We start from the raw sequence: 16,180 nt of genomic DNA on the forward strand, positions 1-16,180 counted from the left end.
CCAATTCAACAAATTTTTACCTTGGAAAAATTTTGAAGGTCAAAGTCCTCTTAGAGGTGATGTTTCATGAGCTAAAATATAATACAAAATATAGATCAAAAGGGATTTTCAATGTTAAAATCAAATATCCGCTAAATCCGCAATGCGTGTCAGTTGTAGATCGAACTTGGTCTGTTCATTGACAGTACCAGTTTGCACCTCATTGTTACAAATGAGAGTGTTTGAGGCACTTTTGATTGAGATACAGTAAAACTCACGCATAATGGATTCAGGTGGACCAGCGAATTTTGTCCGTTATAATTGAAATCCGTTATATGTATAAAACGGAAAAAATCTGTTATACGTATGTATGTAACGCATTAGTTACAGTGGCAGTCTGGAATCGTGACCTGCCTCATTTAAAGACTGGATCATGTTTGGAGGAAACCAAGCACCGTCCCTACAGTGAAGCATGGTGGTGGGATGTTTTTCAGTAGCAGAAACTGGGAGACTAGTCAGGATTGAGGGAAAGATGTATACAGCAATGTACAAAGACATCCTGGATGAAAACCTTTTCCAGAGTGTTCTTGACCTCAGACCGGGGTGAAGGCTCATCTTTCAGCAGGACAATCACTCTAAGCACACAACCAAGATATCAAAGGAGTGGCTTCAGGACAATTCTGTCAGTGTCCTTGAGTGGCCCAGCCAGAGCCCAGACCTGAATCCAATTGAACATCTCTTGTTGTGTGGGCCGCTGAAGAGGAGGTACTGCTGGCCCACCACCACCAGAGGGCGCCCTGCTTGAAGTGCGGGCTTCAAGCACGAGAGGGCGTCGGAGCAACAGAGAGTGACAGCTGTCACTCGTCAACAGCACCAGCTGTCACTCATTCTACCATCACCATAAAAGCCAGATTGCAACTCCACCTCCCCGCCGAGAAATCAGCTACCACTCAGGTAATCTTCTCTGCTGAGATTATTGTTGTATCTAACATTGTTCTGTGTGCAGCCGTGTTCCTGCGGGCTCTGTCTGAGGCTGGATTGGCGGATAGTGGGAGGGCGACATTCTTCGCCTCTCAGTCCATCCAGGGAAGAGACAAACAGGAGCTGCACGGGTGAAACTGTTTCTGGAGGTGGAGGTTCTCCCTCCCGGAGGAACTGAGTATGGAGAGATTACTGGGTGTGTATCCACACACCCACCATTAACTATTTCTGTTTCTGCCAGCAGTACCAGGTCTGACAGCTGGAGACGGTGGCCACCTGGGACCCAGGACTTGGCGGCTCCGGTGTTCTTCAGATCCGTTGGCGGTGGAAGCCATGTGGGATCCGGCTCTTCTCTGGACAGATGTCTTCTATCCTCGAGCCTGCCCACACGTCACCTTGTGTATGATTGACTGTACTCCTCAACTGCAATTGTCTGTATTCCGTTGTGTAATTCACAACATTAAATTGTTACTGTTTGGCTTAATCCATTGTCCGTTCATTACCGCCCCCTGTTGTGGGTCCGTGTCACTACACTTTCACAACAGGATTTCTCGGCCAGCGTCATGGATCCCGAGGGGCGTCAACCATCGCTTGAACAGCCAATGGAAGAGTGAGTTGAACAGGCGTCAGCAGGAGGCATGTTAGGTGAGCTGCAGCAAATCTTAACCGCTTTCCCTACTCAGTTGGACTTAGTCACTGAGCAGAATGTTATTCTCAATCGGAGGATGGAGGCTCTCACTGCCCAGGTGGAAGCGCGTGCTCAGGGCGCTGCTGCAGCACCTCCTCCTGCTGACCGAATGCCAGAAACAGACATTCCGCTGGTCGTTCAACGACCCCCCCACCATCCCCTGAAGCTTACATAAGCCCTCCGGAGCCGTGCGGAGGCTGTGTCGAGACGTGCGCGGACTTCTTAATGCAATGCTCGCTCGTCTTTTCACAGCGTCCCGTCATGTACGAGTCAGACGCCAGCCGGGTGGCTTACGTAATAAATTTGCTTCAAGGAGAGGCACGCACCTGGGTTACGGCGCTCTGGGAGCAGAATTCACGGCTCCTAACGACATATACTGGGTTTGTGAGGGAGTTCAGACAGGTGTTCGACCACCCTCATAGAGGCGAGACCGCTTCAAGCGTGCTGCTGTCGATAAGACAGGAGTGCCGGAGCGCAGCTAAGTATGCAGTTGACTTCCGCATCGCGGCAGCGTGAGCCGGCTGGAGTGCTGTTGCGCTCTGCGCCGCCTTCGTAAACGGACTATCTCTGGTCCTTAAGGAGCACCTGGTGGCGAAGGACGAGCCACGGGATTTAGACGGGCTTATCGACCTGGTTATACGGTTAGACAACCGATTAACAGAACACCGACGGGAGCGAGACGAAGGGCGTGGTCAGGCACAAGCCGTCCCTCTTCCTCCCGGGTCCGAAAGAGAGCCGTTTTCCCCACGCTCCACAGCCAGGGCACTCCACGTGACGACAGCTCCCCCGCTGACGTTGCTATGGAAACAAGCAGGGCCAAAAGGCGATCAGATCAGAGACAAAGGAGGCTGGTCCGTGGGGAGTGTTTTATCTGCAGCTCAACCGTGCACACACAGAAAAAATGCCCCAAACGGTCAATACAGCAGCACTCGTCCTTAGAGACTGGACTAAGGGTGGGTCACAATACCCACGCGGGGAGACCCCGAAAATCTGCATGCATTCCAGTCACGATCCTGAGCGGGGATTTAACCCTTCACGCCCCAGCACTGGTGGACACGGGGTCGGAAGGGAATCCGCTGGATAGCAGATGGGCAAAGGAGGTTGGGCTCCCTCTAGTGGCCTTACCGTCACCATTGTCGGTGCGGGCACTAGATGGCACCCTTCTTCCACTAATCACACACCAGACACAGCCAGTGACATTGGTTGCATCTGGAAATCACAGGGAGGAGATTGTGTTTTATGTAACACCTTCTACCTCCCGAGTGATTTTGGGTTTTTCATGGGTGTTAAAACACAATCCCCGGATTGATTGGCCGTCTGGGGTTGTGGTTCAGTGGAGCGAAACCTGCCACCGAGAGTGGTTAGGATCCTCGGTTCCACCCGGTGTGACAGCTAAGGAGGAGGTTTTAGTCCCCCCCAATCTGGCGGCGGTGCCAGCCGAGTACCATGACCTTGCTGACGTCTTCAGCAAGGATCTGGCACTCACACTGCCCCCGCACCGTCCGTACGATTGTGCCATTGATTTGATCCCGGGCGCTGAGTATCCGTCCAGCAGGCTGTACAACCTCTCACGTCCGGAACGCGAATCAATGGAGACCTACATCCGGGACTCGTTAGCTGCCGGGTTGATCCGGAACTCCACCTCCCCGATGGGTGCTGGTTTCTTTTTTGTGGGCAAGAAGGACGGCGGACTCCGTCAATGCATTGATTACAGAGGGCTGAAAGAGATCACGGTTCGCAACAGATACCCGTTACCTCTGTTGGATTCAGTGTTCACGCCCTTGCATGGAGCCCAAATTTTCACTAAACTGGATCTCAGGAATGCTTATCACCTGGTTCGGATCCGGGAGGGAGACGAGTGGAAGACGGCATTTAACACCCCGTTAGGTCACTTTGAGTACCTGGTTATGCCGTTCGGTCTCACCAATGCGCCCGCAACGTTCCAAGCATTGGTTAATGACGTCTTGCGGGACTTCCTGCATCGGTTTGTCCTCGTATATCTAGACGATATACTCATCTTTTCTCCGGATCCTGAGACCCATGTCAAGCATGTACGTCAGGTCCTGCAGCGGTTGTTGGAGAACCGGCTGTTTGTGAAGGGTGAGAAGTGCGAGTTCCACCGCACTTCTTTGTCCTTCCTGGGGTTCATAATCTCCTCCAACTCCGTCGCCCCTGATCCGGCCAAGGTTGCGGCGGTGAGAGACTGGCCCCAACCAACAAACCGTAGGAAACTGCAACAGTTCCTCGGTTTTGCAAATTTCTACCGGAGGTTCATCAAAGGCTACAGTCAGGTAATTAGCCCCCTGACAGCCCTGATCTCCACAAAAGTCCCCTTCACCTGGTTGGATCGGTGCAAAGCCGCGTTTAGGGAGTTGAAACGCCGGTTCTCGACTGTACCAGTTCTGGTGCAGCTGGATCCCAATCGCCACTTTATAGTTGAAGTGGACACCTCTGACTCAGGGATAGGAGCTGTGCTATCCCAGAGCGGGAGTCTGTCAAGGTTCTCCATCCATGTGCCTACTTTTCCCGCATGTTGACCCTGGCTGAAAGGAACTATGACGTCGGCAATCGGGAACTTCTAGCGGTGAAAGAGGCTCTGGAGGAGTGGAGACACCTGTTGGAGGGAGCATCGGTACAATTTACGGTTTTCACGGACCATCGGAACCTGGAGTACATTCGGACCGCCAGGCGTCTGAACCCCAGGCAAGCCCGCTGGTCACTGTTCTTCGGGAGTTTTGACTTTCAGATCACCTACCGCCCCGGGACGAAGAACCAACGATCTGACGCCCTGTCCCGGGTGCACGAAGAGGAAGTCAAGACCGAGTTCTCCAAGGCGGCCCACTTCGTGGCCCTCCCGAAGCTCCCGACGGCCCAGGAGACTGCAGACCTCCTGGTCCACCACGTCGTGCGTCTGCATGGGATCCCGAACGACATTGTCTCTGATCGTGGTCCTCAGTTCTCCTCTCAAGTCTGGAGGAGTTTCTGCAGGGAACTGGGGGCCACCGTGAGTCTCTCGTCCGGGTACCATCCTCAGACAAACGGACAGGCAGAGCGGGCGAACCAGGACTTGGAGCAGGCCCTCCGCTGCGTGACCTCCGCGCACCCGACGGCCTGGAGCCACCATCTGGCCTGGATCGAGTACGCCCACAATAGCCAAGTCTCGTCTGCCACCGGCCTCTCCCCGTTTGAGGTGTGTTTGGGGTACCAGCCCCCATTGTTCCCGCTAGTGGAGGGAGAGGTCGGGGTGCCCTCGGTCCAGGCTCACCTCAGAAGGAGCCCTCGGGTGTGGCGTACCGCCCGTTCTGCCCTGCTCAAAGCCCGGACGAGGGCCAAGGCCCATGCAGACCGCCGGCGTTCCCCAGCCCCTGCATACTAGCCGGGGCAGGAGGTTTGGCTGTCGACCAAGGACATCGCTCTTCAGGTTGAGTCCCAAAAACTCAAGGACAGGTTTATTGGACCATTTCCTATCCTGAAAGTCCTCAGACCGGCCACAGTGAAGCTGAAGCTGCCAGCTTCACTGCGGATTCATCCTGTTTTCCATGTGTCATGCCTCAAGCCCTACCACACTTCTCCACTCTGCACCCCCGGACCTGCGCTGCCTCCTGCCCGGATCATCGATGAGGAGCCGGCATGGACCGTGCATCGGCTCCTGGACGTCCGTCGGAAGGGTCGGGGGTTCCAATACCTGGTGGAGTGGGAGGGGTACGGACCTGAGGAACGCTCCTGGGTGAAGAGGAGCTTCATCCTGGACCCGGCCCTCCTGGCCGATTTCTACACCCGACACCCTGACAAGCCTGGTCGGGCGCCAAGAGGCGCCCGTTGAGGGGGGGTCCTGTTGTGTGGGCCGCTGAAGAGGAGGTACTGCTGGCCCACCACCACCAGAGGGCGCCCTGCTTGAAGTGCGGGCTTCAAGCACGAGAGGGCGTCGGAGCAACAGAGAGTGACAGCTGTCACTCGTCAACAGCACCAGCTGTCACTCATTCTACCATCACCATAAAAGCCAGATTGCAACTCCACCTCCCCGCCGAGAAATCAGTTACCACTCAGGTAATCTTCTCTGCTGAGATTATTGTTGTATCTAACATTGTTCTGTGTGCAGCCGGCTCTGTCTGAGGCTGGATTGGCGGATAGTGGGAGGGCGACGTTCTTCGCCTCTCACTCCATCCAGGGAAGAGACAAACAGGAGCTGCACGGGTGAAACTGTTTCTGGAGGTGGAGGTTCTCCATCCCGGAGGAACTGAGTACAGAGAGATTACTGGGTGTGTATCCACACACCCACCATTAACTATTTCTGTTTCTGCCAGCAGTACCAGGTCTGACAGCTGGAGACGGTGGCCACCTGGGACCCAGGACTTGGCGGCGGTGGAAGCCGTGTGGGATCCGGCTCTTCTCTGGACAGACGTCTTCTATCCTCGAGCCTGCCCACACGTCACCTTGTGTATGATTGACTGTACTCCTCAACTGCAATTGTCTGTATTCCGTTGTGCAATTCACAACATTAAATTGTTACTGTTTGGCTTAATCCATTGTCTGTTCATTACCGCCCCCTGTTGTGGGTCCCTGTCACTACACTTTCACAACATCTCTGGAGAGATCTGAAAATGGCTATGCACCGACGCTTCCCATCCAACCTGATGGAGTTTGAGAGGTGCTGCAAAGAGGAATGGGCAAAAATGCCCAAAGACAGGTGCACCAAGCTTGTGGCATCATATTCAAGAAGACTTGAGGCTGTAATTGCTGCCAAAGATGCATCAACAAAGTATTGAGCAAAGGGTGAATACTTATTATGTACATGTGATGTTGTAGTTTTTTATTTTTAACAAATTGCAGAAATTAAAAAAAAAAATTTTCATGTTGTTGTTATGGGGTGTTGTGAGTAGAATTTTTTGGGAAAAAATTAATTTACTCTATTTTGGAATAAGGCTGTAACATAGCAAAATGTGGAAAAAGTGAAGCACTGTGAATACTTTCTGGATACACTGTACGTGAAACTTTGCATTTGACTGAATTGCATTATTCTGACGTGGCCACATTAAACTGAGGCTTTTCAGCAGTTTTATCTTTCCTTTTTGGTGTTGAGTGATATGAAACAGCATGTGGTGTGAATTTCCTGTCCTTTCAACGCCCAAGCTTGCACTCTTATCGCCTGGCACAAGCCAGGAAAGGGATAGTTCATTCATTCAACCTCTTTGTCTCTCGTCTCTGCCTCCTATCTGTCATGTCTTTTTGCCCTCCTAGACACTCCCAAACCTCCTGCTGAGGACCGTTTCATCTTGCCCGATGAGTTTGAGATGCCTCAGGTGGCAGGGCCGGGACGAGCCAGGAGATCGCCCATCAAATCTAACAGGGTCGGAGGTCTCAATGTGGAGACGCTAGTGGTGGTGGACAAGAGGATGCTGGAGAAACATGGCAGGGATAATGTCACCACCTATGTACTCACAGTTATGAACATGGTGAGGGTGGGAGAAGAAAAGTGAAGGGAATTAAACGTGGAGGCGTTGTGTAACATCTGAGATAGTAAAGCTAGAGGATCATGGAAAATCTGTTCTACTGCTTAACATGACTCTTCTACCAAATACTCTTGCTTTGAGTAAGTTAACCATAGTCCAAACCATAAGGTGTTGTTATTTTTTGGGTGCGAGAACTTTAGCTTCTCCTGTAAGAGTAGCGTCGTTTGAATTTGTGAAGTCTAAATATAGTGGCAGTATCAGTATTCTTCATTTTGTCACAGATTATGGGTAAATAATCAACAGATTTTACACTGATTTGTATTCATTCACAGGTATCCAGTCTTTTCAAAGATGGCACCATTGGAACAGACATCAATATCGTGGTAGTCAGCTTGTTACTGTTGGAACAGGACCCTGTGAGTGTATTCACCATGTCATTATTCCCTGTATTATGTTGGCTGTTGTGCATAGATGTAGGACTTAAACCCCCTTCTCACTTTCACAAATACAGTTTGAAATCTTGCCTTTACATAAAAAATTTTGGTGTGTTTGTGCTAAAGATATACTACATGCGTGCTTCTTATTTTAGTTGTAAAAAAATTAAGCAAGTTTTTTTTAAATATGGTTTATCAATTCCACTTAGTGTAGCACATTGCAGTACTAAAACTAGGATAGAGTAATATTGATTGAATGATGTTTTATTTGCTAAACATACATACTGTAGGTGGTGGTGGTCTTTTGGCTGCTTCCGAGTGTTCAGGATTACCACAGTGGATCCAGCACAGATCAGCATTGGGATTTGGAATAGGCTTTACCCCGGGTCCCCTTTCTGATGTAACTCCAGTTTTAACTGGAGAAACACACATGCAGCCCCTTCCGAAGAGGTCTCCCATTTATGTATGTAGGACCCACTCTAGTCGGCTTGTGAGAGATGATGGGATGAAGCAAACACACAGCAGACTGGCTGCTTGTTAAAAATACATTAATTATCATCATCATTATTGTTTTTATTGGTATTATTATTATTATTTTGCGATAAAATGTCATTGAAAGTGTTTGGATCTTTACTGCAAGGTATATATCTGTGTGTGTGTGGGGGGGGGGGGCGGCGCTTTTTCTTCTCGGCTATGCACCTGTACTGTCTCTGATATGAGGAGCAAAACACAAGGTCAAAAACCTATTTATTTATATGGAAATCCCAACCTGACTGGTTGGTAAGAAGGGTATATCACACACGGTGCATTAGAAACAGATTGGTTGTGCAATGGGGTCTCCGGTATCCCCCATTGTGGCCAATCTGTACATGGAGCGAGTGGAGAAGACAGCCTTGATGTCTTTCACAGGCATCTCTCCCAGTCACTGGTTCAGATATGTTGATGACACATGGGTTAAAATCAAACAACAGGAAGTTGAGGACTTTACAGAACACATCAACTCGGTGGACGCCAATATCAAGTTCACACGTGAGGATGCTAGAAACAACCAATTAGCCTTCTTGGACTGTGATGTTACGATTGGAGAGAACAGGCAGCTCCAGGCAGGGGTTTACAGAAAACCAACTCACACTGACCAATATCTGCTCTTTGGCTCAAACCACCCCCTTGAACACAAGCTTGGGGTGATGAGGACGCTTCAACACAGAGCCCTACAGGTGCCCACAACTGCAGAGGGAAGGGCTAAAGAACAACAACTTGTCCGGAAAGCCCTCACAGTATGTGGGTACCCACGATGGTCCCTGGACAAAGTGCAGAAGTCCCAGAGAACAAAGAGACCAGATAGACAGGAGACGGAGACAAGAAGAAGAGGAGTGTCTCTCCCTTATTTAGCAGGAGTAGGGGAAAACTACAGAGGATCTTCAGACAGCACAAAATCCCAGTTTACTTTAAACCGCTTAACACCTTGAGACAGAAATTAGTTCACCCTAAGGACAGGATCCCTAGTTACAAACAGAGCAATGTAGTGTATTCTATCAGATGTCAGGAAAACTGTAATGAACACTACATAGGTGAGACTAAGCAACCTTTACACAAAAGGCTATACCAGCACCGCAGAGAGGGCGCCAATGGACCTCAGTCTGCAGTTCATCTCCACCTTAAAGACACTAACCACAGGTTTGAGGGCAAGGAAGTTAAAATATTAGCCAGACAGAAGAAATGGTTTGAGAGAGGGGTCAAGGAGGCATTCTTTGTGAAACGTTTGAAACCCAGCCTTAACCGGGGAGGGGGTCTGAGACACGCTTTTGTTCATGGTAATGAGTCATTCACGTCATCAGCAGAGTCGTCAAGGGAGCCATCAGGAGAGGGTCCGTCCCATCATTAGGAGGGACAGCTGCCCTGTCATTAGGAGGGTGCTAACTAGAGCACAATAGGTGCTAATTAGAGCTATTGTTTAGTCACTGGCCTCTAGCAGTCTGCCTCTCGGTAGGAGGGGTCTGGTTAGGTTTAAAACTCCAGCTTTTGTGACTTCTTGATTATTCTTCTCTACAAGAGTCAAGACAGAAGTCAGACGACCAGAGCAAGAATTTTAGCTGAGGAAGCTTCTGCGATTTGAAGCGAAATGTCCTCGCGTCAAGCAACCCAGTCCAGTCGAAGATTCAAGCTTCTCTACTATGGAAACCACCTGGACAACTGAGAGCCTACAGAGAAACATTAAAAACAGACTTAGTATGTATTTGAAGCAGAGGAGAGTGAAACATGTTTTTAAAACTGGATTTGTGGCGTTGAGTGACAACACACACTGGCTGTCATTGCTGCAGTGGCACTGTGCTTTCTAAAGAAAGTGAGACTGACACGTAGTGTTGATGAGCTGTGTGAATAAGTTATAGTCTGGCTGGTTGCCACTCTGCATGCTGGGCAATGCAAGCATGCTCTCCAATCCTCTCATTGCAGAAAATAACCCATTGACTTGTAGTTTATGCTGTTGAAACAACAGGTCAACAGATCTCTTGATCACACGTAGTGTTCATAAGCAGCTGTGATCTCCATATGCCAGCTTGTCAAGCTTATAGACTGTGACCTTTCTGAATGGATATCTGTGAAAGTGAGAACGGGACCTTGCCTTTTTGTCACAGGCACATGATCCCTAATCCATCCATCCATCCATCCATCCATCCATCCATCCATCCATCCATCCATCCATCCATCCATCCATCCATCCATCCATCCATCCATCCATCACACAGCTAATGTCTTCTGAGTCCTGTGGTTATGCTCTTACTCGATGGTTCTGAGACTCTCTATCTATACCAGTGGTTCCCAACACTGGTCTTCAAGAACCCCCTAACCTGCACATTTTTCATCTCTCACTGCTTTGCCAAAAGTGGATTAGCTCATTCAGGTGTGCTCAGCCAATCAAGCGCTAAAAGAAATCTTGAGCAGAACCAGATAATGTGAAGAGACAGACAGGCACACAGGCCAACAGGCAGACATATGCAAATTAGGTATCAATTGTGCAGTTACTTAGTGAATCAATGATTGGATGGTGAATACATGGAATGTGTGGGACCACCAACTGCAAAACTATGATGGTGCAGTTGTCCAGGCAAGGCCCAACAAGTGCCTCATTGCCGTGATACCAAGTGGCTTCACCAGTTTCTAACAAATACCCACATAATGGGACGTAAGTGTTTACATTCAGTTGAAGATGATTTGCAGGTCTGCTTAGACAGTGGCTCATCAGGATTCAAAACAATTCTGTGCAGTGCGTGTTCCCAAAACCTGATCAATGGTTTCAGTGCAACAGCAAAGTTTTACACAGAGTTGGATGTCTTAGAGGTTTAGTCCTCTCATAGCTGGGCTTCAGTTCAAGAATTTTTTTCTTTGACGTTTGGAAGACAGCCCTTCTTGGCATTTTGGTTTCTGTCTCCTGTAAAAAAAGGGACATCCACTCACTAATGTCTCCCATTTTCTATTAAAAACACACACAAAAAATGAAGTGTTTATCTTGATCTGGTGCACAGAATTTCAGGACACGTCTACATAGCTGTCAAATTAATCAACCAATTCTGATGTTTGAAATGGCGAGAATTTGTACTTTCACGACTGAGTCAGAAATCGGTTTATCCATGGTTCCTGTCTCTCTGCCCCCAGCTTGGACTGACAATAAATCACCATGCAGACCAATCCCTCAACAGTTTCTGTCAGTGGCAGTCAGGTTTGGTGGGGAAAGGCGGTAAACGGCACGATCACGCTGTTCTCCTTACCGGATTGGACATCTGCTCCTGGAAGAATGAGCCCTGTGACACCCTGGGTAAGACATCAGTCCACACCATTAAGAGGTTTTTAACCAAGAAGGAAGCACTGGTTGGCATTAGTCGAACATTTAATTTTCTGAGCCTTTAGGAGGTCCTGTGTGACTGACTGGCTGTCACAGCAGCATATTGCAATGTGGGAGCTAGGCAGACTACTGACAGTTTAGAAAGCCTTGCTTGACGTTAATGTTGTACTTTGGGTCGTGTAGATGGCTGTAGAATGTGACAGCGTGGGTGAAGATGTTTTATATAGGAGACAGGTGCAGAGGATACTGTAAGAACAGAATGGCAATTATTTGGCACTGTGAGCAAAAGCGCTGTGTTATTACAGTACTGGCACAATGTCATAAATGCAGTGTGTGTGATTCTGCACGTGTTTAGGATTAATGCAGCTCCTGCTCACATAGAAGTACTGTCAAGTACTGCTGACTGACAGTACCTCTGTGACAGTCAGTAAAGTAGCTGTAAAATCCTGCATTAAACTGTGAAACAACTGCAGTGACAGGGTTTAAAGAGATTTCAAAGTTCTGTTTTCCCACTGAAGAGTCACTACCATGTCATTACAAAAGCAAAGGGACAGAAAAAAACCCCATTGGAGATTATTTCTCATTCATTCATTCATTCATTCATTCATTCATTCATTCATTTCCTGTCACTGACCCAATTCCAGATTGTGGTGGCAAAATCAGAATAAGCGCCATAATATAAATAATTAAAAAAAAATACTGAAAGACTTTCTAAAAATTCATTATACAATTATAAAAAAATTAAATAATAATTTCAAAATAATAAGTTTATGACTTGTTAGTATGGAAGCTGATAGGTTTGTTAAGCATGTAAGGATTACAGTGACAAATAAATGTGTACTTTTTTTACGTGTGTGAACCAGATTCATGACTTGACAACAGGTTTCTCGTAGCGGCATGTGTACTTGATGGCTGATCGATTTTTGAGTGTGTAATGTGAAAATCAAACTTAGGAAGCTAGCAGTTTGCCAATTCTCATCTAGAAATAGAGAAAAACAAAATCAATAAAAAATTATCCTATTTTTGAGTTGTTATTTTGATGATTAACAAAGCAAGCAAAAAAACAAAAGAACACCCATTATCTGATGTGATTTAGTGCTACAGTTCTTGGTGAAAGTCTAGTCTACATGTATTAATGGTACATGTCCACCAGGTGGAGAACCTCGAGTACAGGCTGCTACTGGACATGATGATGAACCTCTTGTATATGGGCTGTTTTACAATCAGGGTACATAAGTGGATTTTAAAGATAAAGTTTGGTTTAATGACAATGTGGAAATGACCAACAGAGTTTAGTTTGCCATACATGGATAACTACTACAGTCATTTGGTTTGATATCCCCATTTGTTTTCCAGTCGAACTCTTATTATACCCATTATACCCATAACAATCTAACTCCCAAGAGCATTTCCCAGTGGGGAAATGACTTGAAACAGGCATTCAAAAATAAAATGTCTTGTCTGTCAAAAATGTCCTCTCTGGAAATAAGAGTGCATTTCAAACTCAAGCATCAGTGTTATCAGTCAATAATTTTTAGTTTGAAAGAGGTAATCATTATCTGTGATGCCACAAAAGGATGTGTACTAGGCATGTGGAGATTAATTGATACGAATTGGTATCTAGATACAAACGTGCTCAATGCGAGTGCATGGATTCATTCAGTGTGCATCGATTCAATTGACAGGTTGAATTGTGTTGCATAGCTCACTGCCTGCTTGCATCAATTTTTTCCGAGGAACACTGAATGCACCACGGATGGTTCAGGACACCAGAGCGGCCGTTGCTTTTGAGGGTGTTTATCAAGAAAATGATTATTTCTCTACATTGATTGCAGACTGCAGCAGGTCTGCTTGAAGTTTGAAGCTTGAAGTAACGAAGCAGCGCTTCGACCCGCTGTTCGCTGGTTCTCTGCTTGTTTTCAGAAGTGGCAAGTCCACTGGTGTGAGCACCAGGCGGTGCGTGAACTGAAGTTGTCCATCAGGTAAAGGAAATAATAATAACAATAATAATAATAATAACAATAATAATAATAGTATAGTCTGTTCTGAATTAATAACTTCAGAGCGAATCCCCATTTTAAATAAAATGACACCTCTTTCCAAACGTTATAAGACAAACAATAAACTACAACTGACCAAAATTTTTTTTTTTTTTCCAAAATGAGACATCCTGCATTTTTTATGAATTAAATCCTGATCATTAATATCTGAAAGGAAATCTTCTTACAAAAACTACAGATTTTGTTTATTTCTATTTATGTCCAGAGATCAATGATCCATCATGTACATCAAGGATCCAGTGACCAATTTCATATTTATTTACTTTGAGACTCAATAAAATGTTGTTGACATAGAAAACATGTAAGCCTACTTTTAGTACACAGAAAATTCACAACAGGTATTGATATGGGCACTGATAAAGAATCGGATCGATAAGTGGAATCAATAATGGCATCAGTATCGATAAAATCTTATCAATACCCATCCCTAATCATATCGCACCAAATCGCATCGTATCGCATTGTGAGGAATTGAATCGCCATCAAATACATATCAAATCACATCAATTTGGGAATGGGTGAATCGGATCGCATTGTATTGTCAGTATCATCATGTATCGTATCACTGGTAGTGTGTCAAGGTGTGTATCAAATCGTTGTCACTGATGAGATTCATGTGTCTAATGTGTACCTAATTTGCTCAAATGTCTTTAATATTGAGGTGTAACTCTCCGTCTGTCAAAAACTGTCCTCTCTGGAAATGTTTATAGTCCATCACTATTTGAGAATGCAGAAACACAATAGCAGTTGTATATTGTGAGTACATACTTACCATCAACTGTTTTTAGTAGATAGTATATATGGGTAGATTGCACTCATCTTAGTCTGCATAATTTACACAACAATTATCTTAATCAAAAAGTCTTCTCCAGAAAGGTTGTACTTGTTATTTTCAATCTTGAAATAAATATACAGTGGTCCCTCGTTTATCGCGGGAGTTATGTTCTAAAAATAACCCACAATAGGCGAAATCCGCGAAGTAGTCAGGGTTATTTTTTTTACAATTATTATAGATGTTTTAAGGCTGTAAAACCCCTCACTACACACTTTATACAGTTTTATCAAACAGGAATTAACATTTTCTCTCTTTTTTCTTCTGGGCGAGAAGATTATAAACAGACACACGCAGAACATAATGCGCGTGCTCTCCCTTCGCTCACTGCCTCCGGGGGTATGGATGCGGGACCCGCAAAGAATCCAAGTCATGGCCACGGAGCTCTGTGGCTGCGGTTACCGAGACCATGTAGTGGGCGCTGCGGATTTTTCCACATGAAGTCTATCCTTGCGGGCTGGCGGAGTGCGCCGCATCAAAACAGCGAGCATAGTTTCTGGACCTGTTGTCAGAGTTGTCCGCAGCTCCGCACAGCAGAGAGGGGGGCGGTGTGAGTGGCTGCTGCGGTGCTTACCGAGCCCACAGACTCAGTAAGCGAATCGGAGGCAGTGAGAGCGATTGCGGTGATGCTGACCGGTGCCGCAACCGGCCCGCCTGATAAGGACGCAGAACACAATGCGCTGTTAAAAAAAAAAAAAAAAGACGAAGCATACAAAATTGCACTAAAATAAATCAGCAAAACTGCGAGGCCACGAAACGTGAACCGCGTTATAGCAAGGGACCACTGTATATGCAAACATCTGACAGCTCTGAAACTTTGAGCATTTAAGTACCCCGGTCAGCAGTTAGATATGGATGAATAACTTGACCAGAGTAACCACTTTGAGTTTTTGGGAAACAACCCATATAGTATGGGATAGGCTCTAGATCGCCCCCTGAGCATCGATTGCAGTAAACAGGTACAGAAAATGAATTATCTTTTATAATAAGCTTGTGACTTTTCGGTGTATGAGTTGTGCCAGTCTAAGTTCCAGGACCTCCCGAACTAGAAAAAAAATGACTTATATTCTGGAAAATATGGTGACCATCTGTCTGCTGCAACCAGATGACACGTGGATGTCTCCTTGGCATTATGCAGCTCTTGGAGTCCTCAACAGTTCAACAGAGTAGTAAAAAAATACATCTTCCCATCATTTGTAAAACTTGTGTGATGTGTGGTGAACAGCACCTCGAATTTTCATCCAGATGAAGGTCTTAAATTGTGGCGCGTGTAAGAGTAAATGTGTCTGCAATGAAAGCACAGCATGAAATCATCAAATGCTGTTTGTGTCATCTGGTCCAAAATGCCCCTGAATGGCCCCAATCAACAATTAGGGTGAACGCCTTCCTCTTTGAACTGGGCTAATTAGGAAAACCAACTGAAATTGTTTGACTGCATGAAAGTGTGTTTCGATGACTTCTTAGGTCTGTGCCAAACACACAATGCACAAAGCCGAGTCAGTGGTCAAGAGGTATTGGTTGTGACAGCAACAATACTTCTCACGCGTGACCAAAATTCCATCAGGGTTGTTCAATTTTAACATCTGGCTCCTTAAATCGGACACACATTCATCAACATAATAGTGGCACATCCACTGTAGATGTACTTGCTTTTTGTCCCACTGGGGAAGTTGCTGCCAGCAAACAGGAACAAATGTGTCATCACTGCAGCACACTTCACTAAACCCTGCACATAGTCTGTTTCTCTTCCTCCCCGTGCTGTCATGTCCACCAAGGAGCAACAGTATGACGAGCAGGCCGGGCTTTATGAGGTGACTGCCGGTATGAAACGGCTCATGCAAGTGGACAAATATGTACATGTGACAGGCATGTGTTTTCATCTGAATCTAAGAGGCTTCACAAACAAGACTGTACA

At 46.5% G+C, this 16,180-nt stretch overlaps 1 protein-coding gene across 1 annotated transcript in view; it reads left to right on the plus strand.

The window, feature by feature from the left end:
• Positions 1 to 16,180, plus strand: part of adamts18 (ADAM metallopeptidase with thrombospondin type 1 motif, 18) — a 314,116-nt gene that overhangs the window by 96,478 nt on the left and 201,458 nt on the right. Inside the window, exons 5-7 of the mRNA XM_034185420.1 lie at positions 6,887 to 7,101; positions 7,431 to 7,514; positions 11,187 to 11,346. Coding sequence (XP_034041311.1) covers positions 6,887 to 7,101; positions 7,431 to 7,514; positions 11,187 to 11,346 — 459 coding nt within the window. The remainder of the gene's footprint in view (positions 1 to 6,886; positions 7,102 to 7,430; positions 7,515 to 11,186; positions 11,347 to 16,180) is intronic.

This window comes from Thalassophryne amazonica, chromosome 2 (genome assembly GCF_902500255.1).
Source record: "Thalassophryne amazonica chromosome 2, fThaAma1.1, whole genome shotgun sequence".
NCBI lineage: Eukaryota > Metazoa > Chordata > Actinopteri > Batrachoidiformes > Batrachoididae > Thalassophryne > Thalassophryne amazonica.